Source organism: Stenella coeruleoalba (genome assembly GCF_951394435.1).
Source record: "Stenella coeruleoalba genome assembly, chromosome: 11".
Lineage (NCBI taxonomy): Eukaryota > Metazoa > Chordata > Mammalia > Artiodactyla > Delphinidae > Stenella > Stenella coeruleoalba.
Window position 1 is genome coordinate 46,590,021 of NC_137157.1, and position 24,903 is coordinate 46,614,923.

The window sequence follows — 24,903 nt, forward strand, 5'->3', positions numbered from 1 at the left end:
TCTAAGGAAAACTATCTGTGCAATGAAAAATCCCTGTAGATGGAGTTTGTTATAGTATCACCACAAGAAGCATAAAATATATTTGAAACTAAACAGCTGAAAGGCCTTTCCTTTGCAACTAAATAGCTTTTGTTTCCAGAAAGCCAATTATAGTATAATCACAAAAATTATTTAACATAATGTACATGACACTAGTTATATAGGGAAAAATTAAGATAATTAAATCTAAGAAAGAAAATTTGAAATATTAGTTTATGTCAACTTCTGTACATGTACAATATGACCACAAGTTATAAAACCAAGGAATATAACAGTGTGTTATATTAAAGAGTTTAATATCATATTTTAAAGATTTCAAATCGAATTTTAATACTTGGATTTGGAGTCAAGAACATGGTAATTTCTGACAATTTTATTAAGTTATAAAAAGTTGGTTTACATGTAAGAGTTTTCTCATTTTGATGATTCAGGGTAAATAGAATTCAGAAAACTGGAAAAATGTGCACTTAAAACTTTTCATATGGCAGTTAAAGCAAACAGCTAGAGGCCAGACAACAAACCACTTGAGCTGTTTTGTTTTTGAGTCATTCACACAGTACCTACTAGTCATGATGGTGGTGACACTTTATACTGTTATGTTTATACTCATAAGAATAAAGATCCCCTTCCATTTTCTTTTTTCTTTCCAGCTGTTTCTTATGATTATGTAGGAAAAGTTACATTTTACAAAGTAAATTATTATGAAAAAATGTAACCTCTTTTTAAGAAATCGATTTCTGGATTTAACAGATGTCAAATTACATATGTGTTCTGTGAAGTTTTTTTGCACAAAAGTTAAACTAGAATACATAAGTTCCATTTTCCTACAGAAGAGATGCTTTGTTTAAATCTAAAGATTAAAAAATCCTGATATTTTTATGTCAGTTTCTCATATCTCAAAATATATAGAAAAAGGTAAATCTTAAGTCATTTTATATTCCTGATATGCAAATACAGCAAGGTCATAAATGTTTCATTTTCAAACATGATTTGGTACATGTCAACAAACTTCCATTCTTCATAGAAAAATACGTTAAAAATGAAAATTTAAAGAATCAACACTTTTTTTTTTAACTTCTATCTCTAGTTCTGCTTTCATAGCTTCAGCCTTCAAACATTTTTAAATATAGTATCTGTAGATGGAAAAGAATCCATCAACTTGCATGTGAAATAACCAGGCGATCAAAGTGAAGGGGAAGTCTACCCCACTCCTCCTCTTTGGCTTACCTTAATTTGCATATTACTTCTTTAAGATATATCTCAAAGGTCTAACAAGAAATATCTTATACACTTCTCACAAAAGCAGAGTATTTTGATTGGGTCTCAAGAGTGTTCAGGAAGTTTTATTTCTAGTGCTGCCATTATTCATTTAAAAAATAGTTTTCTCTGTTCTGAACTTGGTTAATACTAAGAATGTCTACATTTTTAACCTACAAGTGAAACGGTATATGGTTCCATTAAATAAGCTGTCAAAAGCTGGAAAAAAAAGACTATGTTTTAAATTGTTTAGTCACACCGTTCAGTTGTAAAACTTTAGGTTGTTTTTCCTGTTTTTCCTGTTGAAGAAATAATTTCACAATTTCAAATCAAAGTCAACACTGCAGTGAGGAGAGCTTTTCTACTTTATTACAAAGAGAAGAAGCCTTTATGTGGTCAGAAAATACAAGATTGATCTTTTTTTCTCTTCCTATGAAACGCTGCTGTTCAAACAGCCAGAGTGAATTGTCTCAGTTCACTTCTTTAAGTCCCATCACATTCACTTGGGTATGGATGTCCTTGGCTGCTGAAAATCTGGCCCTTTAGTGCACAGGGCGACAAAGTCCCCTGACCAGCAGTTCCAGAATGTCCCATTTTCATATATTGCATCCATGCACACCTCCTAAAAATGAGGTACAGCAGGGCAAACATTTTCCAAAATAGATGTCATATATATAATATATACACATTCGTACATACATACCTTTATTCATGTGATGTCCAAAAATTTAAAAAAAATGTACACATTTATTACAAAATCGTAACAAAGACTGGACAGTGTTTTGCTCATTCTGGAAAGATGAAGCTCAGTAATAACACAACCCTGGAAACCATCCAGAGATTGTGGCAATATCTTTCTTCTAAACAGTCATATATTCTTGCGTTAAGCTTGGCGAAACTGCCTTTCAAAAACAGAAGGGGAAGTAAAATGAAGGAAGCAGACCTTGCTCATCTTTCCAAATGAAATACGAGAAGGATCTTCACATAAAAATGCACAAACATTTGTTATTTTATTACCAATAGTGCTACAATGAACAATGCAAATTTTGTGGTCTAATTCTGTTGAGTCTTTTGTGGGTTTTCTTTTTTACATTTTAGAAACTAAATGGTAAACTTCTTTCAGTGTACTTGCTTGTCTTTACAGACCCAAGTCTGTCTGCTGGCAAAAAAGAAAATAAATGAAAAAATTCAGACCCTGCTCGAACTAGAGAAAAACAAATTACAAATTTAGTTGTTGGGCAGCACATAATTAGTAAGGCAGGACCTCAAATGGTGACCCTTTGCGTAAGCCAATTGCCAGATCCTCAAGGAATTAAAACCAGGGTGCCTGAGCCACATCAGTTCTGCAGTTATGTTGAGTATTGTGCTGAGACAGCCATACCCCAAGAAAAGGGAAGTCTTTTTTTAGAAGGCTTGCTGAGCAGGGTTGTAGTTGAAGGTGGATGGCAGGTGAGGCCGTTCTTCTAATTTGTCATATTCCAGATGGAACTCCTATAAAACCAAATTTAAAAATTTAGATGATTTCCTTTCGTTTGATCTCACATTTTTGTCAAAATATATTTACTATATGAACAAATAAAATAACTACAGGTATGAGAACGAACAGAGATATTAACTTTTTCCCGCTAAGTAAAATATAGCTTGAAGAAAAATAATATGCTGTAGTTTCTATCTGATAAGTACAAAAATGTAGACTTTCTGCATAAAAGCCAGAGACTAGTCATGAACATTTACTTTATGACACAAATTCTATGCATTTTTTTGCTCAAAAATAAAAGTTTGAAGGGAGCAATTACTATATCACTAATAAAAAGCATTGAAAATTATAGGATATTTAAAGTAAAGCTACCTTCAATGAAGTATAAAACTTAAAACTTTACTTTTTTTTCCATGAAAAAAGTTTAGAAATAAAGGCTTTTCCAATTTGTCTTATCACATGTTCTTTTTAAAAGAAGCAAATAAAGTTACTCTAAACTTGCTATCTCGGGAAAACAATGAACTTAAAACTCACACATCTCCAGACTTCCCATTTCACAAACCCAAAAACCCTGAAAAGATGTAACTGCCACCCCAAACTAGACAGTGGTTTTGCTGTAGGCACACCTGAAGATGAACTATATAGCTCATTTTAATTAAACTTTCAAAACACTACATGAATTTTAAAATTTAAGAATGGTGAAGCAAATTCTTCATGATACTCCAAGATCAAGAGGTACAGAATATGACTTTGTACATTAAAAAAAAGCAAACCAAAAACATACCTTTTTAAATCCAAAACCTAGAGGTTCGAAAATTATTAATTCTACAACCTGAATTCAAGTAGCACAAACTATCTCAGTTAATCCCATTTAAAACACTATGAACCATAATATGTATTATGTACTAAAGAAAGCCAACAAGTAATGTTAGTACCATGGCTTAACATATTTCACCTTATCTGTCTTATTTCAAATTAATCCCACAGCAGATGTTTCCATTATTAAATTAAGTGAAAATTTCATTATTAAATTAAAATGAAAACCTAGGTCATGATTAAATTTTGAGATATAAAACCAAGTATTTAGAATTTAAGGTTATTACAATAACAATTACAGAAATAGCAGGTATAATTTATCAGAAGCCTAATATATGTCAAAACTAGAGACAAAGCTAAGTTTAATCTCATCTTTGTAAGTCTGTAAAGTAGATATCGTTATCTTCATATTTGCACTGGAGGAAAATGAGGCTCACAAGTAACTTGCCCAAGTCATACAATAAATGGCAGATCTAGGATTAGGATCCAGATCTGTAGTACACCAAAGCACATGATTTTTCTAGTATAACACATTATTTTTAATATTTTTAGCCCAAGATCCAAAACCAAAACTACTTAATTACACCCCTATCCATAAATAATGTTGAAAAAATTCAGTCCACTGACAAATGTTGATAAAGAAGGCACCCTGTGATGACTTTTAAAAAGTTCACTTCAGAGTCAACTAAGGCACAGAGCTTCTTTGCTTATCAGTAAAAACTAGCAAACACCAGAATCACCATCACAATCACCACAGCCTTCTTAATGCATTGTGCAGACACCTCTCCCTCTCTCCCTACTCTGTCCAGGCTTTGAAAGAATTTTATTGCCTGGCTGAAGATAAATATCTATATTAGTGGAGGAAGTATCTTCTTGCTGTAGCATTCTTTTATTAAAATTGGCTAATTTTAGTTCTAAAGTATGTGTAGTTATTGGGTAAAAAGTCTATTTGTAACTGACAAATCATATACTCCACTAAGTTATATTTATATAAATTAAAATTTTCTTCAATTGTTTTATCCTCATCATTGTGCACTGGTAAACTACACTGTATAATCAGAATTTAAACTAGAGTAACTTCATCAATGCACACATTTCCCCCCGCTACATATTAAAAAAAAAAAAAAAAGATCAGTTTAAACCTAGGGAGCATAAATATTTTAATATTATAATTAAGAAAATCTCAGACCTTATATATCAGATTCAGAATCAAATTTTGTCTCCCATTTTTTTAAATCATTTTTTTCTCTTCTATGTCTTCTTAAAAGACATAAAGCTTACAATCTCTTTGTTCCCTGATTAACTGATAGTATCTTTTTTACATGTTTATGTTATATGTACACACACAACACATACCACACACACACACCTTTGTAAAATCTGTAGGGGCAAGAAGTGTGTCTGTTTTGTTTATCACTACCTACTACTGAGAATACTACTGAGCTTCCAGGCTCCCAGAGGATGTGTAATTAATGGCTGATGAATCAATGAACCCAAGTTTTCTTCATTTGTTTTAGGAACAGAACACTTAAATTTTTTAAATATTCCAAGATCAGGTATTAGAAGTTCTATGTATATATTTGCTTTAATGGAGAAAAGATTTTTAGATTACAGTTTAATCGTTTAAAGGCTAGAAAGAGTTCTAGGTATAAAAAAATCACATTTATAGCAGGTTATGATATCATAAAGAATCCTAAGCATTAAAAATCCTATTCAGTGTTGGACCCACAAGGTGAAGTCAGACTGAAAGAGTTCTGAAACTTTTAAGTCTTTAGTTTGAGAAAGCTATTGATAATGGGGGGGGGGGGGCTTCCATCACCTAAAAATTCTCTGTGGATAAAATTATTTTAAAAATCTTACTCATTGAGACTATATATAACAAATTTTTAAATTAATGGGACAGTGAATTATTCTAGCTAAATTACATATAGGATAGACCACATAGTCTGCTGACAAATCAAGATTATCTAAAAGAGAATAAGCAAATACAGTGTCAAAATTTTTATGTACATACAGGAAATTCTTTATATAAATAATGGGCTGAATCCTAGAACTCACAGAATTTTTAGGGGATAAGGAATACTTCTGATTTAAATAATCTAATCCCTTACTTAAAATTACACTTCTTCAATTCTCTGAAAATATTAAGTTATTTGCAAAAGTGAAAGAAAGAACCTCATAGAAGTGAGATTAAAGACCTGATTATGGTCTAGATCAGTTCAATACTTTTCAATGATACCATGATAACATCAAGTTATTACTTATAATACTAATTCATACTGAAGGCTTCTTATGAGTTGAAGCTATTAAATGCATGTTCTTTACCTGTGAATAATAAACCACAACCACTTTACAGATGGGGACTTTGACTTGGGACATGGCACGTCAATGGATTTTCTGTAGTTTGATGAAGTCTGTTAATAAATATACTATGGAACTAAATTTCTTAATTCCTAATCCAATTTCTGGAAAAACACTGAAAACATCCTTAAAAAACAAAACAAACAAAAACTCAGAAGCCTTTGTGAAAAGTTTATTCTGTGAATATAACACAACTTAAAAGTTTTAAGTCCATGAATTCTTTAAATATAATCAAAAGAAGTGAGCTGCATATTAATACTTGATAGAAACCAATATTTCTGCTTGCTTTCATCACTATGAAATGTTTGCTTTCATCACTATGAAGATAATTTTGTTGAAGAGTATCAGCACAAGTGGCCAGTAAATTACCTTAAGATTTTTCAAAAATAGTTTAATAATAATATTTCTCAAATTTTATTTTCCAACTTCACAGCTAAAAATTTTAAAGGTAAAAGTTAAGACAAAAGCTCAACTGTACATAGGAGAGATCAGATAAAATTAGGTAAAATTATTACTTTATGCACACACACACACACACAAATAATTTTCTTTAACATGACATTTACCTGACTGAGGAATTGCTTTTGTGGGAAATTAGGGGCCTTATTAATGTTCAAGTTGTTTCTGAATATTAATTTTATGGGGAGAACTAAGTTCTGGGAAATTGATTTTTTTCACTTAAGTTGATTTCTTCACAGATACCAAACTAAAATTCAACTAAAATTACACATCTATCTATTATTGCAAATACCTATTTCTTTTTGTACATATGTTTGGAATAATTTATGATGATATTGAGCAAAAAGCTTCAACTGAATAGAGAAAATTTCAGTCATTTACTATTAGAATTTTTCCCTTCCAAAGATACTCTTTCTCTCCTGAAGAACCAGGTTCTCAAACTATGAAGCCAAAGACCAACAATGATCACTGGCATCACTTGGGAAGTTGCTAGCCAATGCAAATCCTCAAGTCCCATCCACAGACTTGCTGAACCAGAAACAATGCAGGTATGACCCAGCAGGTTGTGTTTTAACATGGCCTCCAGGTAATTCTGATGCAAGCTAAGGTTTGAGAACCACTGACCTAACCTAACAATAATCAGAATTTTTCCATCTTGGAAGAACAGTAACAAGCTGTAATAATAATGATGATAAAAACAACAGCAACAAACTACCACAACTACTCTCCTATATCAAATACCCAATATATGCCAAGCACTGTACTCAGTGTATATGTGTGCCTGTGTAATATCAATTAAGCTACATGATAAATCAGGAGGCAAAAATCATTTTGACTTAAAAGATAGGGAAGCAGACATGGAAAGGAAACTTATACAAGGTCAAAGTATGAATAGCAGAAACAGGAGTTAATTTCAAATCCTGATACAAAAAACTAAGGTTTTCTACTTCACTACACTTCTTAAAGAACAGGTAACATACACAATGTCCTGTATACTATTTGTAATTAATTACTTATTACTTATTTCATGGATCTACCTTTTAAAGTCAAGACATGCATATTAATTAGAATTGTTAAAATAACTCAAATACAGTGTAGGGTGGTATACAGATTTGGTCTGAGAAGCAATAACATTTACCATTAGAGAAACATGCAAAGGTAGTAATAAAAAAAGATTTAACCTTTTGTATGTGTCTTCTTTTGGGTGTTTTTGTTGGGCTCATCCCTTCTATTTCATGTTTTATATGAAGTCTTCTTGTGATGTAAAATTTTGTAATAATTATCTGGTAAGCATTTTACACTATCTTTTTAAAATGTTTTACTCTTTCATCAGTTTAGTAAAGCTGATTAAAAAAAAACAAAAACCCCAAGCCAACAACTAAAAAATTACCCAATGAACTGTCAAGAAATATTTTTTTTCTGTTTAAACTTAATAAAACCAACAAAATTAACTCTTTAGTTTTTAATCCTAAGACCTATCAATGGAAAAGGCATTCAGAGAAATCCTGGAGTTATGAAATCTATGTGAGCTATATTTTCTTCTAGGTAGACTAAGTACATACATAAGGAACTAAACACAAATGTGTAATATGCTATGACACTGATGCAAACTGTTCACATGGGACAGTTAGAAAGGTGTTTTTGTAAGGAAAATTTGCAAACCAAAACAACTTTTTCCACTGGCCTCTTTCCCCAGATATTCAGCATACTAGTCAAAGGAACAATCATGATTAATGCTTGTGATTTTCTTTCTTTATATCACTTGCAAATAAAAACTCAAGCACATTTCCTGCGAAGAGTGCAAGTGTTTAAAAAGCCTATATACTGGTTTTATATGAAAAAATATATATATTACATAAAAAATATATAAAAATATATTTATACTGGTTTTAGGACAAATCTCATATTTGCTTAAAGTAATAATAATATAAGAATACATGACCGGGATTGCAAGAGGGTATCTTTATTTTACAACTGAGTAGACACAAAAATATTTCAAGTGTTACCAAGGCTTGTGAAAAATTACAAAATTTCTTACCAAATTCAATCATTTTCCTAAACTACAGGTAAAATGAGCTGTTTCCAGATACTCTCCTAGAGTTTAAATCAAGCCAAGGAGGTGGAGACCTTTTAAAAGACTCAGCAAATATCTGGCACATTATTGAAATGGATGTACTGGTACATATAAACAGATAAAAGAGGACACTTCTTTTTAAAATCTAGATTTATAGTTACACATTTGCACATGGAAAAAAATATACCTTAGCTACTTTCCTCCAGTTAAGACAGTCAAAGAAGTAATATGTTCCCCTCTCATATGTATTGGTTTTCATTGTTGGCTCCATGCCTGGTGCCCTGGTAATCCATACTCGTTCTTCTTTGTGGTATCTCCAATCACGGTTAAAACTTCAATTTTTAAGAGAAAAAGACAATTAATTTTTTCCTGTGGCTCACATCAAACATTTTCAACATTTTGTAAAACATTTTTTCAGAAAATAGTCACACATAAAATACATAAATATTGATGCTTCTTTTCCCTGATTTTTATTGTTATTAAATACAACCTAGTAAAATAAACATAGGAAAAGACTTTCTTAATTTGCCCAAAAACCACACTCTTTAATTAACACACACATCTTTATTTAACTGAAGAATTTTTTTATGCAAACAAAACGAGATCTTAAAAGCTCTATGAGCAATGTGATAAAAACTTTGGCAGACCAAAGATCACTGTGTTCCAGAAACTTCACTCCTTTCTCGTTCTTCTTAATATTCAATAGAAATTAAGATACCTATTAAAACAAACAAAACCCCCAACTATTTGTATTATTTTGTAAGAAACTAAATACAAAGCCTATTTGAATTAACTACATAAATTCACATAAAATTTGTAACTATGCTGAAAAACCTCCATGCAAACAAATACCTCCCTATCAATACAACGAGGGGTTATTTTAGACATATATTTTATTTTAGACATATATTTTATATATTTATATATTTTTAGTCATAAATAAGATATGAGACAGAACTGCCAGTGATGAATGAATGAATGACTGATGAATTTATTTACTTATGAATAAATTAAAACGAACAGGTAACAATTGCTATCTTACAAAAAATGAGGGAAAACATGGAAAAAAACATTCTCAGTTGAGAAATAAAAAAACAATTTATTATCAACACAGTGAATTTTACATTTTAAAGTATCTGATCCAAGGTCATTTATAGAAATGTTATTAGGAATATTATAAAATACTTATTAAATCTATAAAAAGGTCTCCCAATCATTACATCGTAAGTTTTTAGTAACAATTCACTCTACAGTAAACATGATTAATAGAATAGTCTATTGGTAACAAAATGTTACCACCTGGACATATAAAAAATGACACAAAGTTTTTATTCTCAGAGCATTAGGTAAAAACAAAAATGCTCAGAAAAACAATGTATTCAATGGACCAATTTCTTAAGACTTAATTTATTTAAGTTGGCCAATAGGCTTCTGATAATGAATGTGGACCTTATCAATATTTCAAAATACACAAGAAATATGCACAGTGCCTTGCCCATACAATGTTTAATAAATATTTCTTAAATGATGAAATTCACTGTCATTAACATATGTGGTTCCACAAGGAGTAAGATGAACCACAGGTATGAACCACACCTCATACTTCATATTTATAAAAATTAGATTCATCATACCCATGAATCAAATTGATTCTGTCTTCTTATACATTTACAGTTATTTAAATTTGAAATTGTTTTTATGTATACAGTGATTATGAAGACATGGTAATATAAGGTTTCAATCTAAATTAATTTTTACTAAATATAAAAAACTTAGATTTCTTGATGAAGAAATAGTTCCACTTTAAAAACAAAGACAAAAACTACAGCCACCATCATTTTAAAAAAGAAGTTTTTAGAATAAACAATATCCACTATAATACAAAAGTTTTTAAAAATACTTTGAACATACAGCTCTACTGCAGCTAAAAGTTGTAATACGTCTCCTCCATTCATGTAATAGAGATAGAAGAGAAGGTCTTCTCCGTATCGACCAAGTTTTATTGCAGCCAGCTGGAAAAGAAATAAAATTATTCTGAAATGTAAAATGAACTTGAAAATCCTAACATATAATTGATTGCACTAAAGTAAAAATGGAAAGATAAAACAGAAACCCCTCTTTGTAGCAGACAACTGTTATTACATGATTACAGAGGTATAGTTATATAATTCTAAAGGGAAGTTTTATCATTTAAATGACTAAAGTCATTTAATAATTATTTCTGATACATTTATTTTAGGTACTAATAGGGGAAAAACGCTAAATAAAAACTTCTAAGCAAGACCTAACACTGTTTTACTCGAGGTGTTTATTAATACTCAACGTGGCAATAGTGGAACACTGTGCTGCTCAGAAATGCAGGACTTACATTCAAGTCTTAGTTTCATTCCTGACTAATATGACCATATCCAAGTTATTTAATGTCTCTGAACTTTCAGTTATAAAATGTAGTCAATGATACCTATAAGGATTACTAAAAATGTAAATGAAATTAAGTGACAATGTGAATGCACCTTCTGTAGAGTGCCTCACAGAAGACTTAAAAGAAATAGTAACTGAATCTACATCTGACAGTGATTCACAAATCGATCATGTATTTTTAGCAAATCACAGTTAAGTACAAAAATCATAAAGGGATAGTTCTTTGTTTAAATGGATGATGAAAAGATGACTGCTTTACATGTCGCTCCATAAAGTAGAAACATAACTGCCTACCAAACTATCAAACACAAGTTCAATAGTCTCAAATTCTCACAGTAAGACAAATCTTTATTAAAAGCTCACTGAAATGAAAACATTCTTTTCTTTACCTAGTCCTGTAACTAAATGTTTAACTGTTGTTACACACTCTCTGAATGTTACTTTTCTCTCCATTCATATTATCCCCATTCAGGCAGCAGTCTTGAATGTGACAAATTCTCCTAAATTATTATTTCTTAAGCTGGCATAAGAAAAGGTTCTGGAACCCTCAGATAATTGGAGCAAAAAATGAGTGCTATAGTGGAGGTGGCAGCAAATCATACAGTCCACAGACAGAAAAAACTAGCTCTATCTCGTACTTCTTGTCTTCCATCTACTCAAGTATTAAAAGACATGTCGAGAAATACGTGTATCTCTTTAGTTGCCTGTCCACAACATCAACAACCGTTTGGCTACACAACTGCATGGCACAGACGCAGAACGCTGTCATTTATATATATTTATATTACACATATTTATGCACGTAAGTATAACACAAATATATCATTTTTAACAAACTGTATCTATCCTTTCACATAACCAAAATCTAGATACCATTCTAACAAAATTGAACTCTCAGTGCTTTACCCTAAAGCAAAGGTGTTATTTTCTTTCTCAAGAAAAAGAAAAAAAAAAAAAAAGATTAAAGTTCTAATCTGTTAATATTATTTTATAACTAGAAATTCAGGTAATGAAAACATAGAAAAAGATTACATAAAAAAGTCAAAGATTACAGTTTTAAAATATATATTTTTTCATTAAAAACATTTTATCTGTAAACATAAAATGAGAATATCAGAAGGAAATTCATCAAATTTTCCAAGTTACTTTATTCCCATCAACTGTGGTTATGATTGTACCCTGTTACTAATAACTATAAGAAAGATTTTACTGGTCCTAACATTGTTTTTAAAATATTTTTAAAATATAACCCAGACCTCATCAAAACACAGGATTATAAACAAAAATAGAAATTAAACTATTACATATAACTGAATGGACATACAAAAGCATACCCCTGAGACCACTGTTAAATATTTCAAAAATATTATGCTGTCTGAACTGCAAAACAGCACCTGAAAATAGATAAGTTCATGCTGAGTAGAATAATAAACTACACTCACCTTATCCCTAATGTGAATGTTCGTTAAGTACTCAGATGGAACATGGAAGTCTGGATAATAAAATGAAAAAAGCCTTATTAACTGATTCTCAGTTACAAGTATATTTTTTAAAGGTCTGAACAAAAATAGATTCTCCTACCTATGTCTTGAGGTCGACAAGGTGAAGATGCCCAGGGTGATGCAAATTTGGGGTAGAGATTTCTGAATGAAGGAGAAAAAAAACATTCTGAAGTCCAAAGTAGAAAGAGATTTCTAATTTTATTTCAGCAAATCAGGAAAAACAACGACTTCAAATGTAAAATGAGCATCTTTAAATTACTAATATCTTTTCTTGGTTTTACTATGACTTATACAGCAGGAAACTGAAACAAGGTTAAAAATACATACACACACATATCTGTATATCAATTATTACTTCAACTCAGAATGCTTTAAATTCATTAATACAATGAATTAAAGTACAATTACTTTCCCATTTATATGGCCAGAGGAAAAATATCAGCAATTATTAAAAACCAAAGCTCAAATTCAGCAAACATTTACTGAGTGTCTATTATTATATGCCTGGCACTAGCATGCTTATACATCAGCAAACATAACAAAGATCACTGATAACGTGAAACTTACTTTCTGGTTGAAGATGGTGGATTGGGAGGGAGGCACACAAAAACAATTTACGTAATACATAAATAGTATTCCATGTTAGTGGTGGGGTAGGGAGGGAAGATTAGTTGCATAATTAAATAGGGCAGTCAGGTTAGGGCACATTTAGAAGGTCACGTTTGAACAAAGATTTGAAGGATATGAGGGAGATAACCATATCTGTTATCTGGTAGAAAACTACCGTAGTCAGAGGGAACTGCTAGAGCAACTAATGCAGAGTTATGACTGACATGTCTGACGTACAGCAAGAAGGCCAGTGAAACTGGAATAGGGTGAACAAAGGGAGAAGCTGTTAAGGTGTAGGTAGAGGAGAGACACAGATCATGCCCGTACAGATTAGTAGGCCTATCAAGATTTTGGGTTTTTAATCATAATAAAACTGCAAAACCTAACTGTGTATTGAGCAGAGAATGAACTTATTCAAAAAGGATTGTCCTGGCTGTCATATGAACAAAAGATTATAAGCGGCAAAGGGAGAATCAGGGACACCTGATTGGCTAATGGACTAATCCAAGCAAGAGAATATGGTGATTCAAACCAGGGTGGAAGCAGTTAAAGGTAGTGAGAAACAGGGAATTCCCTGGCAGTCCAGTGGTCAGGACTTGGTGCTCTCACTGCCGGGGCCCTCAGGTTCGATCCTTGGTGGGGAACTAAGATCCCACAAGCTGTGAAGTACAGCCAAAAAAAAAAAAAACAAAAAAGTGAGAAATAATGTAGCACTGAATAGGAGATACAAAAATGGCTCTCCTGAGGAGTTTTGCTCCAAAGGAGAATAAAGAAATTGGGGTGTGGGGGGGCAATAACTTATAGAATAAGGTGGATCAAGAGAAGGCATCTGTTAACATGGAAGAAGTAACAGCGTATTTGTATGCTGATGGAAATGATGCAACAAAGTGCAAAAAATTGTTAGATCCATATCTTTGAGTTTTCAAAGGTTTTAGGTAGAAAGCATGAATCAGCTATGGCAACAGGGTGGAAGACAAGAGTAAGGTAGGTGCAGATGGTTGTAGGTGACTGATTTCGTGGCAGGACTACACTGACACTCTTCTGATTGCTTCCTTCGTTCTTAGTAAAGTAGAAATAAAAAGCAAGGTCACCATCTGACACTAAGCACAGGGGGAAAGGTATTAGAGGTTTGAAGAGGCAAGTGTAAAACAGTTGCACAAGAGAACAAAAGAATGAATGGAGTAGGCATGCCAGCTTGATTATGGCTGGCAGAATTAAGGGCTCATTCTTGAGGTTCCTGGCCATGAATCTGAAGTGAGACCAGGCAGTGAAGTTGTGTATTTTTCTCTAGCCAGGCTTAGTAGCACAGGTCAAGAGTGGAACAGGCAGATATAACCAGGGTTGTAGTTTTTGCCATGCAAGTATGACAAAGCAAGAGAGGGGCAAAGCAGTCAGGGGTATATGTAAAGAAGCAATCATGACTGACCATAGAATTTAACCGGAGAAGAAGTGAATTCATCTAAGGGGAAGAGAGACAGGGATGTTGAGGAACAGTAAAAAGGTACAAGAATCAGTGGGATGAAGGTCCCAATGGAATCTAATGATTACAGGAGCCCGTAGAAGAGGGAGAGAAATGGAAAACAGGAAGTGGCATGGCAGCACAATCTTACAGAGAAACTGAGGTTACCAAAAATGACGAAGTCAAAGGGATGACTAAAGAAGTGAGCAGCTGAGGTATGATGAAGGGTACGATTTTTGGAGAGAAATTCAAGAAGCTGGGATTTCAGGATTTAGGAAAGACCATATATGTGTATACTGAAACTGCTAAATTATAAGAGGAATATTACTATAAAGTGAGAGTGATCCAGGAACTAATATAAGAGGGAATGACCCAAAGAGTCAGCAAATACCAGCAACAATGAGTGGCAGCAGGTGATATAATTTGCAGACATGAAATTAAAAACTGCAGGGAGGTACTATACACAAATGTAGGGAGAAAAGAAAGAAACTTACTCAGGAGAGTTCAGATTGAGGCCTAATGTTGTTAAGTCACTTCCTAATGCAAGATGTACCATTCCTGGGTCTGTCTCTGCTGCCCTGATAAATGTTAACAGGCCAATCATTCCAAACTGGTCTGTCACCATCCCTTGGGGAATGTTAGTAACCCGACCTGGATAAGAAAAACACAGTCATTTTTATCTTTGAGGAAAAAGTAAAAAAAGTGAATTCTATAATATCTTTGATATATTTTATAGAGTCCCACCATCAGGTAACACCTGGATCCCTTTTTTCTGCTGGTTATTATTTTGTGTTGTTGAACTTTTATCTCCAGGGAATTTGGGTCCATCTGTACTTGAAGTTGTCTTGCCAGATGTATTCAAATTCTAACATGAAAAAAATTAAATGTGACATTAAAATTTGTTATGTGTAAAAATTTCAAGTTCATATACTAGTACTTTTCTATTCATTTTTTATTATATTTAAGTTGGTAGTAAATTATTACCTGTTTTTCAAGTTCTACATGAAATTTTTTGTTTCCACAACTGTGCCATGGTATACAAATAAATCCTGTATTGTACATATTTGAGTACTTAAAGGACAAGAAATATATGGAAAATATTCTTATTTATCTCAGATCTTCAGTCACAGACAAAAAAAGCCTCTCTATCTCAGAACTTTTCATTTTGGGATACTCTTGAGTTACACTCCTCAATACTTTATTAGTATTTTTAGAAGTATATTTTAGAAGTATATTTAGAAGACAAACTAAATATAGTACATTACCTAAAATATCACCATAAAAACCTCCAAGATAAGTTAGAAAATATGAACTTTTTATTTTTTAAATTTTAATTATGAACTTTTAAAATTCATATTTATTTTAATTCTTACCCAATAATCTTCTTTTATCAATTATTTTAACAATATACACTCCCATCACACACACAAAAAGCTATTTTCAGTGAAATGTGGAAGAAATAAACACACTCGTTAAGTCAGAAAGAGGAAGCTGGGTTGGCTGAATCAACACAGGAATAAAAATGTGTATAAAGATTCTTCAAGGAGAAAACTTACTCAAGAAAAACACAGCTCCTTAGAAGGCTATAATATCAAACTTCATGGGATCCAGCTGACAGGGACTACAATAAAAGTCTAAATTAACTCTGAGAAGTTCAACAGAAATTTGCAAACCTATATGAAATAGGGAAAAAAATAGGCTATCTTCTAAGTTGTAAAGGTTTTCCACATCTTCAGAAGTTAGGTTATTACAGATATTCAAGATAAACAATTTCATAATAGTACTTAATAAGTCCTTAATATAGTGTACAAAACTGTTAATGTAACAGAAATCTGAAGGGAAAAAACTATATAATTCACATACATAATTCTCAGTTACTTACAGATTTACTGTCATCATTACTTGATGTTGGATCTTTATAACTGGAACCAGGTAACGCGGGAAAATCTTCGTTGTGTATTGAGAAGTCCTGGGATTGCTCATTTGCTGGTTTTGTTACCATTCCAACTATGTAATGAAAATAATCCAGAGAATTGCAATTGATATTTATGATATTTTGCTACAAATTATAAAAAGTTAACTTTTCTCACAATAATATACCAAAAGGATTTTTAAATTACGCTATGAAAGGAAACTTCAAAAAATTGGTGTTCTGGGTAACAATGAATAACTAAATTCTTATATACTGATTAATAGCTAAATATACAAAATAATACAAGGGAAATAAGTGGTAATCTTATAATTCTAATCTAATGTCATATACAGATGCTGAAAAAACATAGTTTGATATTGGTAATAATTATGAAAATTTTTGGTTTAAAAACTTGCTTTAAATATTTGACTAGTTATTATAAATACCAGTTAATTGTCAAATACAAATGAACAAAATAAAATTTAAAGAACATGTCAGTATTCTACTTGAAAGTGACTTACAGGGTGAGCAAATTGCAATCAATTATAAAACAACTCCATATTATTTCAGATTTTCTTGGACTCCATGTAATAGATGTAAAACATGCAAGAACTGGTAAGTAATCCTCCCACTATACTTGGCATTAGTCAGGCCCTTATTGGAGAACAATATCCAGTTTGGGGCTCCACAATTCAAGAACGATATGGAGAAACTAGAGGTGGTCCAAGGAGAGCAACGGGAATGATTAAAGGGATGAAAAAATGGACCTATGAGGAAAGGTTAAAAACATTAGAGTCTGAACTGAGAATCAAGTAGCTAGGTACTCAACTTCCAGGGCAGATCATTTTTGTTTTTTTCTGGGGGGGAAGGCTAATTAGGAAACTTAATGTGTATAATAATAAATTTTTCCCTTCTTCACATGTTGTTATTTGTATTCATATTTTGAAAGCCACAGAAATCCCTCTTGGTTGAAAATGGGAAAAATAGTTATCTTAGAAAAGTGATGAAATGATCCCTCTAAGTTCATTGTTTCTGCTACTGGTCTGTATCAGATTCTACCAAAAGCAAACAAGTATGTGCAAAGGATAAAAAGAATATGGTTATATTCCTATTATATAATTTTCATGTCTAGTTCATTCAGCATCTATTAGCCAATCTCTTATTTATTAAAGACAGTGAAAAAGGGTATTAATGGTGACCAAGAGCCTACATAAACTATACATGACCCACGGCAGTTCTCAACAGGAGGTAATTTTTTTCCCCATGAGACATTTGTCAAAATCTGGAGAGATCTGTGGTTGTCACAATGCGGGGGTGGGTGGGTGGTGCTACTGGCAGCAAGTAGGCAGAGGCCAGGGATGTTGCTAAATATTCTACAATGCACAGGACAGCCCCTCATTTACAAGAAACTACCTACTCAAATGTCAGTAGTGTGGAGGTTGAGAAACTGGCTTAGAAAAAATTGTTAATGTATGGTTAGTCATTATTAATCACTAGGAATGTGGGAATGTATTCTTTTAAAAAATGTGTGATGAATTGAGAAGAGGCAGACCATAGAATCATTATTAAGGTGAATTAAGGCAGAAATGCCAGAAGAAAATAACTTCTGAATACCAATGAAGACTTCCTTTTGGGATTTCTATACAAATTAAGTTTTCCCATTTAACTCTGCTATCATGGTATTCTGGGAGAAAAAAGCACTTTGCATTTATCAACTCTGACAAAATTACACTACTCTGATTAGAAAACACATAAATACATGTGTGTACACACACATGCATATACGTACATATATATATGTGTACGTGCGTGCAACAGAAAGTTTTCACTGGCCATAATTTAAAAGCTTAATTAATTACCATAAGGAGCTCTTCCAGCCAAGGGGTTTATTAATGGAGTTGGGTTACCACTTCCTTCCCTTCTATTTCGGTCTGCTAATGCTGGAAAATCTGAAAGGTCCAATCCTGTCACATTTTCACTTCCATCTAAATAATAAGAAAAAACACTAGTTACTGATTCTACAAACATTTTAAAGAGGTTATTAAAGACGAACTATAATAAAGTTTGAAATAACAGTGCCTTCTTCCTAAACAATGTACAGCACTGTACTTGGCATATGTAAATGTACAATAAATATTTGTGGATTGACTTCATGTGAAAGAATTTTATGAACAATTCAGCAAAGCAATATGTACTTACTAGCATAATAAAAATCCCAAATCCTAGAGACTTAACAGAGAATAAGGAGTAAGGTGATACACTATTTCCCCTGTGAAAGATGGTACTCAAGTTATACGTTGTTAGTTAGCAAGAGGGGAGACTGTTGCGATAAAACTACTCTTTCATTGTATCCAAAAGCAGAGGTTGTATCTGGAATGCTTGGAGCTTCATTTATAACATAGGTGTGATAATGACACTGCCTCCTACAGATAGCCTGAATCATATTTGAGGCATAGGCAATGGAAGCAGAAGCCCTAAGGACTTCTTTTTTCCTGTGGCCTATTAGTCCCATACACAAAGGTGTATGCACGTGAGTGTGTGAAATGTTTGTGCGCGTGTGCATGTGCACGTGTGTGTGTGGACGTGTGTTTTGCAGCTGAGGGTATAAAGTAGGGTGGAGAACGTAGGTCAGTGTAGGGTTCTCACGTCTAGTGAGTGAATTGTATGAGAATATGATACAAAGCCCAGAAGTTTATATTACCTATTACACAGTAGGCGCTCAATAAATATATAAGGAATGAATAAAATTTATTTTTGTTCATTTTGAATTAAAAAAAATCAGTTTCTTTCCTTTTAAAAAATAAATTTAACCCAACATTTCTACTTTGCCTATTTTAATCGTCACCTTGATCTCTTCTCAACATTTATTATTCTATTATTCTTACAATCTTATACTCTTAATTTTTGAAGAACTTATTTTCTAGCTTAGCTTTACCCTGCACTATACTTTTTCTTTAATCTGTTTCATCTAGTTTATTATAACCATTTTCAATTTATTTTGCCCCCTTTTCCAGTTAATTTTAATTTTTCTCTAAGTTTCATAATTAGAAGAATCTCAGAAAGAAACTATTAACTCAAGATTACTTTGTTGATAGGAAACAGTTACATTCCAAGTCAGGTGACAATTTAAAATTTATGAAGGGTAAAAGATAAAATCATTCATACCCATTGTTTTTAAAGAAATTGCAGTTCATGAATTCTGAATTTTAAAAAGATATTACTATATAAAAGGGCAACAATAGACATTAACAATTTATATAGTGCTTTAATTTAAAAAGCAATCTCTTGAATTACTTGATTACAAATTAACTAAAAACTTTCAATAAGTATTAACTTTTAATACACTTCTTCAGGTCCTCTAAGATGGAGTTTAAAACTACCATATGTTATTTGAGAATAATTTTAACCTAAAAATAGTATTAACTCACAAATTTTTATTTTTAGGGTAAGACTTGGAAACAATTTTCCTAGTGTAAAATATACTTAGTTAAAAATGACTTAAAAATAATTCTAAAATTTACAGAAGTGTATAAACCATAATTCAGAATATAAGATGGCACTGTGAGACACACTGTTACTTTATGGTTCATTTAGGGGGAAAAAACCTTGCTAATTAAACTATGATATGCAGCCTAATTTCAGAGATATTAAAATATGAAAAAAATCTGCATTTGAGGAACAATGAAATAGGGTATTTTCCATTAGAACTCAAAACTTTAAATGCTAAAATTTGACATTTTAAAGTCTCACTTGGTCAATCTATGCTACTATACATACAATAACACTGAAAAATTAAAAGCCGATAGCCAGAAATGTCATTTCAATTACTAAATCTTCTCGTGCTTTCACGTACGCCCCATTTCATTGATCATTCTTTCACCTTCCACTTCCTTCACGCGTATTTCTCTCTCAACAATCATATTCATTTTTGCTCCTATGACCATAAAACATCCTTTATTTCCTTTCTCAGGAAAGGGTTTGGAGGCAAGGGTGGAAGAAGGTGAAACCTGAAGCAGAACAGCAACAAAGCCTCCTGTTCTCTTCTGTCTGAAGCAGCTGATAAAAGAAATAAACCAACAGACTGCAAGAATTCTTTACTGTCAAAATCAGAATTGGTTTTCCATGTAATTAAATTCTGAATTTTACACATAAAACTGGATTAAAAATTTGTAAGAGTTAAATGCCAAAATTAGTATTATTAAAACTATTAAGAAAAAATTGTAAGTGCTCCATATAATTTTAAAGGTTTCTTCAATCTGGGTCTCTATAGCCAGAATGCCATACCACTCAACCTAGTTTAGACTGTAGTGACAGGACTGAGATAGGAAAAGCTCTTGAAGCAAAAAAGATTCTGAGGCACAAGTACAGACTAAGTAAATGTTTACACTTTCTCCAGATGTTAAGGAAATAAATCTGATGTTATAACACTGTGCTATTAACATGCCAAGTGAAAAAAATATATTTAACTATCTTTCAACTGTTCACTGAATTAAATCCTATTTCCTGTCAAATTCTCCCTATATTAAGTTCTATCATCTTAACACAAAAATTCCTTTAATATTTTGACTAGTATGTTGAATTGCTTTATATTTCAAGATCTATCGTATTTTTATAGGGTACTGGCTCCAGAATAAGCTTACCTGTTCCATTAAAAATGTTACTTGATAAGGAGTTATTCATTCCAAATGCCTGATTCCTGTTCATTCCAAATCCAGACATACTGGGTACATAGAAAATAATTTTAGATATACAGTAAGAACACTAACTTTCAGATGAAGAAAAACAAAAGTGTTTACTTTTGATCTCCTCATATAAAACAACATGTTTAAAAACAAATACTAATTTTTTTTTGAGTTGAATCTTTATTGTTACTTAAAGCTTCCCTAAAGTCCTTTCATGAACAACTGAGAACCAAAACATCTTAAACAGATGAATTAAAAAACAAAAAGCAAAGAATTTATATAGGCCTTGAGGAAAATAGAGATTAAGGGTGTAGTTTTGTATACTTGGAGAGCCAACTTACTGGATATAATGGAAGAAGTAATAAACCTCAAAAATAGGCAATTTATTTTAAGACTACTGTTCCTGAATACTTGTTTTTCTTCCACTACTGGTAAAATGTACTATTATTACTTTTCATAAAAGATCTTTCATACAGTCTGTCTTTCCCAACTAGAACATAAACTCCTCATGGACAGGGTTCATGTCATATACTTCTTTGCATCTCCTGCCCTTAGCATTCAGGAGGCTACAAAAGGCACTCAGTAAATGTTCAGCTGACGTGAATTAAATGGTGCTTTTCTTTAACTGAATTCAGTGTTCTAAAACACATCATCTAGTTTATCTTTTAGCTACTTAAAAATAAAAATCTCTCCATAGTGCTCTTAATTCTAAAGTAAGGTACTTGGTAAATAGTTACCACAGCTTCCCTTTTTTGCACAAGCCTAAACATGGGAAAACAAACAAACAAAAAATAAGGCTGAATTTAAAGCAAGGCCAGAGTAATTAAGCATGTCAACAAGAATCGTTAATGCAAATTCTAAAATGAAAGTATGCAACTTTCACATCAAATAATCTGATAAAAGACAGTGTATTACTGTTATGAGTAAGGTTAAACTATTTGAAGATGACTGGGTTTTTAATTTTTTGCCTAGATTTATAAAACTAACTATGGCCAAACAATATTTTCATAAAATAATGCAGTTGGTGAAACACTCTAGAGAAGAGCAGAAAAGTCAACAGAAACTTCTGTTTAATAGCATGTTAGAACTGCTGATGATATAGGTATCCTCAAACACTGAGTAAGTAGTAAGAGATGAAAACATTCCATAATACATACAACTTATCAATAATAATAAGCAGGGCTTTAGAGACCCATACTTCATTGACAATTTATAAGCAAAGTATTTTTTAAAAACTAGAATGTGAAAAAATATGGAAAGGCAAAAAATTTAAACATACATTCAATGAACGATACTACAAGAATGCAGAAAGATGTGTTAAAGCCCAAGAAGTATTATATCATTAGGAAACGTCAAGGAGATGAGAATTTTGATAACCCTTTACAAAAATAACTTCTGTAAAAATTAAAAGAGCAGTCAAATTATAAAAGAAGTAATCATAAGTCTAAATAAAAGTAAGAATTGGAGGTTATGGGATGAAGATTAAAAAGGAAATGTGCTAATAACCTATTTTAATTCAGAATTTACGAGTATTAGATAAAAGAAAGTGAATTAAATGGCTCTGATGATAGCAACATCCTTTCTCCCCATATTCCCCATTAAAAAAAAATGAACAATCAAACTAAAATGCTTTTTTTTTTTTACAGTAAAGAAAGCCCTATTGTAGACATAACTCTCATATAAATTACCTGAATAGCTTTAAAATCCTAACAAAATGGGTAACTGTTTTTCATATTGTTAACTATTATTTGCATAGCAGTATATGCAATGACCAGTGCAAAAAGGAGTGAAAAGCGCAAATTCATCTTTTTAAATCGCAGGACATGACACTATTTTCAAATACTACAGATGTAGTCTTCAAAAAGTCTCTGTTATTAAGTCTCCAAAGAACAAAACTGAAATTCAGTTGAAAAGCAACTTAACCAAAGCATAAATGAAGCAAGGCAGTAATAGTCAAATATGTCTCCAGTCCTATTCATAGGTATGAAGCTCTTACCACACAGGTGACCAGCCTCATTTAATAGAGGAAGGACATATCAACAAAAATTTGCCAGTTGGCAACCTAAGAACAATCCTTTTCTAACAACAGTAACAAAAAAGCAAACTGATTTTCAAAAGAACATGTCTTTAGTTTGGGAGGTTGAAGTTGTGATATGTAACAGAAAGAGAAGCTTTGGTCAAAATATATGATGAAACACACTTATGAAACAGAAGCCAAGACTCAAGAACAGAATGTTGAATATGAAAAGGCAAATTTGAAAATACCCAGAAAGAACAATTATACACAGTATCAATAAATATCTTACCTGTTCACAGTAAAAGGCTGTCGAGAAGGCTGCTGCTTTGGCATACATATTATGCTTGGCGAGCTTCTGTTGGGGCTACCTAACCCTGAACTGCTCATGCTATTTGTCCTGCTAGGAATTCCAATGCCCTGACCAACCTGGGAGTGGTTCATCATATTCCTAGGATTCATAGGCAAAATACCCCTGAAAAAGAAGTCCATTATACTAAATAAGCTCTCTACAATCACTCATTAAAATTCTCTGTAAATAATCAATTGGCCTAATCCTAGAATCTCAAATATACTTTCAAATTGCATTGCTAATTTTTATTCATTTAACTCTTTTGTCTGGTCATTTGAAAAGAAAAAAAGCTCTTTGAAAAGCCAAAGTAAACAAACCAACAAGAAAGGGCAAATCACAGAAGAATATATGGTGATATTGAAGATGAGAGAACTATTGGTGTGACTATGACATAAAATACAAATGTTATTTCACATATATATTCAGAATAATTTCATTCCAAATGTATGTCATTCTAGCTTCTTCAAACTAATATGCACCATTTTTGTAAATCTGTTTTATTTTATTCTCACTAGAGCAATGGATGTGTGGTGAGGGAGCAATAAACAGAATTATCTGAGGAGTGATCTGAAATTGCACGTCCTCCTTTGAGGAGGAGAGCATGCTTTTGAAAAAAGCCCCCCAGGTGGTGATTAATCCTTGATACCCATCCCAGCTAATAACCAATACCCTAGCTGCAAGATAAAAGCATCTTACACTATACTTATCAATTTGCAATGAAATAAAATGAGCATAGGGTATCAACTTTCTTTTCCTCAGTGAAAGGCACTGAACCAGAAAATCAAATAATTAGTTACCTTATTAAAAAACTAAAAAGCTTGCTTAATCTACAAAGATACATTTTGAGAAATATTCTGGTCCATCAATAAATACCTGCTTGGAGATGGAGGCGTGTGAAGTGACATTGTTGGTACCCCTGTTGTTGGCGTGACGTGGCTCGGTAACTGAGTGCCTTGTGATAAGCTGCGATTTAACTGAGGGGTATTGTTGCTCATCCCCCTCATTGGAAGGCCTAGTGCACCTATTAAAAAAATTCAGAAGAAGGAAATTCATTGCCATCAGGAATGAAATTGTTATCCATCTTCTGGAGTTGGTAATTTAAAACATTAAAAACTGACCTAACATTAATATAATATGAAAATTTTAAATGGAAATATTCATTTCACTCCAAATGGACTCTGATTTTAACAAAAATGTATGTCTGAAATTTAATATTATGAATTTTCATATTGCTTCCATTATTCTATCTTTCATATTTCTTCTTTGCTTTCATATTTCTATCTTCTTTGCATATTTCTATTTTACAATAAACTGTCTACCAATGACTATAACAAATTAGATGACTTATGTTTCAGAATAAAAACATTTTGTACAAATATGCCTTTAAGAAATTTGCAATCTTGTGTGTTTTTATGTTTTAAATCATAACTGAGGTACGCAGACATTTAATCCCCACTTTGCTGAAGGAG

The 24,903-nt window shown here is 32.1% G+C and overlaps 1 protein-coding gene across 6 annotated transcripts in view; it reads right to left on the reverse strand.

Annotated features, from left to right (window-relative positions):
- Positions 1 to 1,643: 1,643 nt before the first annotated feature.
- Positions 1,644 to 24,903, reverse strand: part of CNOT2 (CCR4-NOT transcription complex subunit 2) — a 110,936-nt gene continuing 87,676 nt past the window's right edge. For 5 of the 6 annotated variants that reach the window (XM_079938288.1, XM_079938287.1, XM_079938289.1 and 2 more), the window contains exons 5-16: positions 24,308 to 24,455; positions 23,375 to 23,557; positions 21,027 to 21,106; positions 18,246 to 18,371; positions 16,357 to 16,481; positions 15,219 to 15,339; positions 14,969 to 15,125; positions 12,486 to 12,547; positions 12,347 to 12,396; positions 10,395 to 10,495; positions 8,671 to 8,815; positions 1,644 to 2,787 (exon numbers count right to left, since the gene is read on the reverse strand). In XM_079938288.1, the coding sequence (XP_079794414.1) occupies positions 2,701 to 2,787; positions 8,671 to 8,815; positions 10,395 to 10,495; positions 12,347 to 12,396; positions 12,486 to 12,547; positions 14,969 to 15,125; positions 15,219 to 15,339; positions 16,357 to 16,481; positions 18,246 to 18,371; positions 21,027 to 21,106; positions 23,375 to 23,557; positions 24,308 to 24,455 (1,385 nt within the window). In that variant the 3' untranslated portion in view covers positions 1,644 to 2,700. The remainder of the gene's footprint in view (positions 2,788 to 8,670; positions 8,816 to 10,394; positions 10,496 to 12,346; positions 12,397 to 12,485; positions 12,548 to 14,968; positions 15,126 to 15,218; positions 15,340 to 16,356; positions 16,482 to 18,245; positions 18,372 to 21,026; positions 21,107 to 23,374; positions 23,558 to 24,307; positions 24,456 to 24,903) is intronic. The other variant, XM_079938292.1, reaches the window with a different exon arrangement.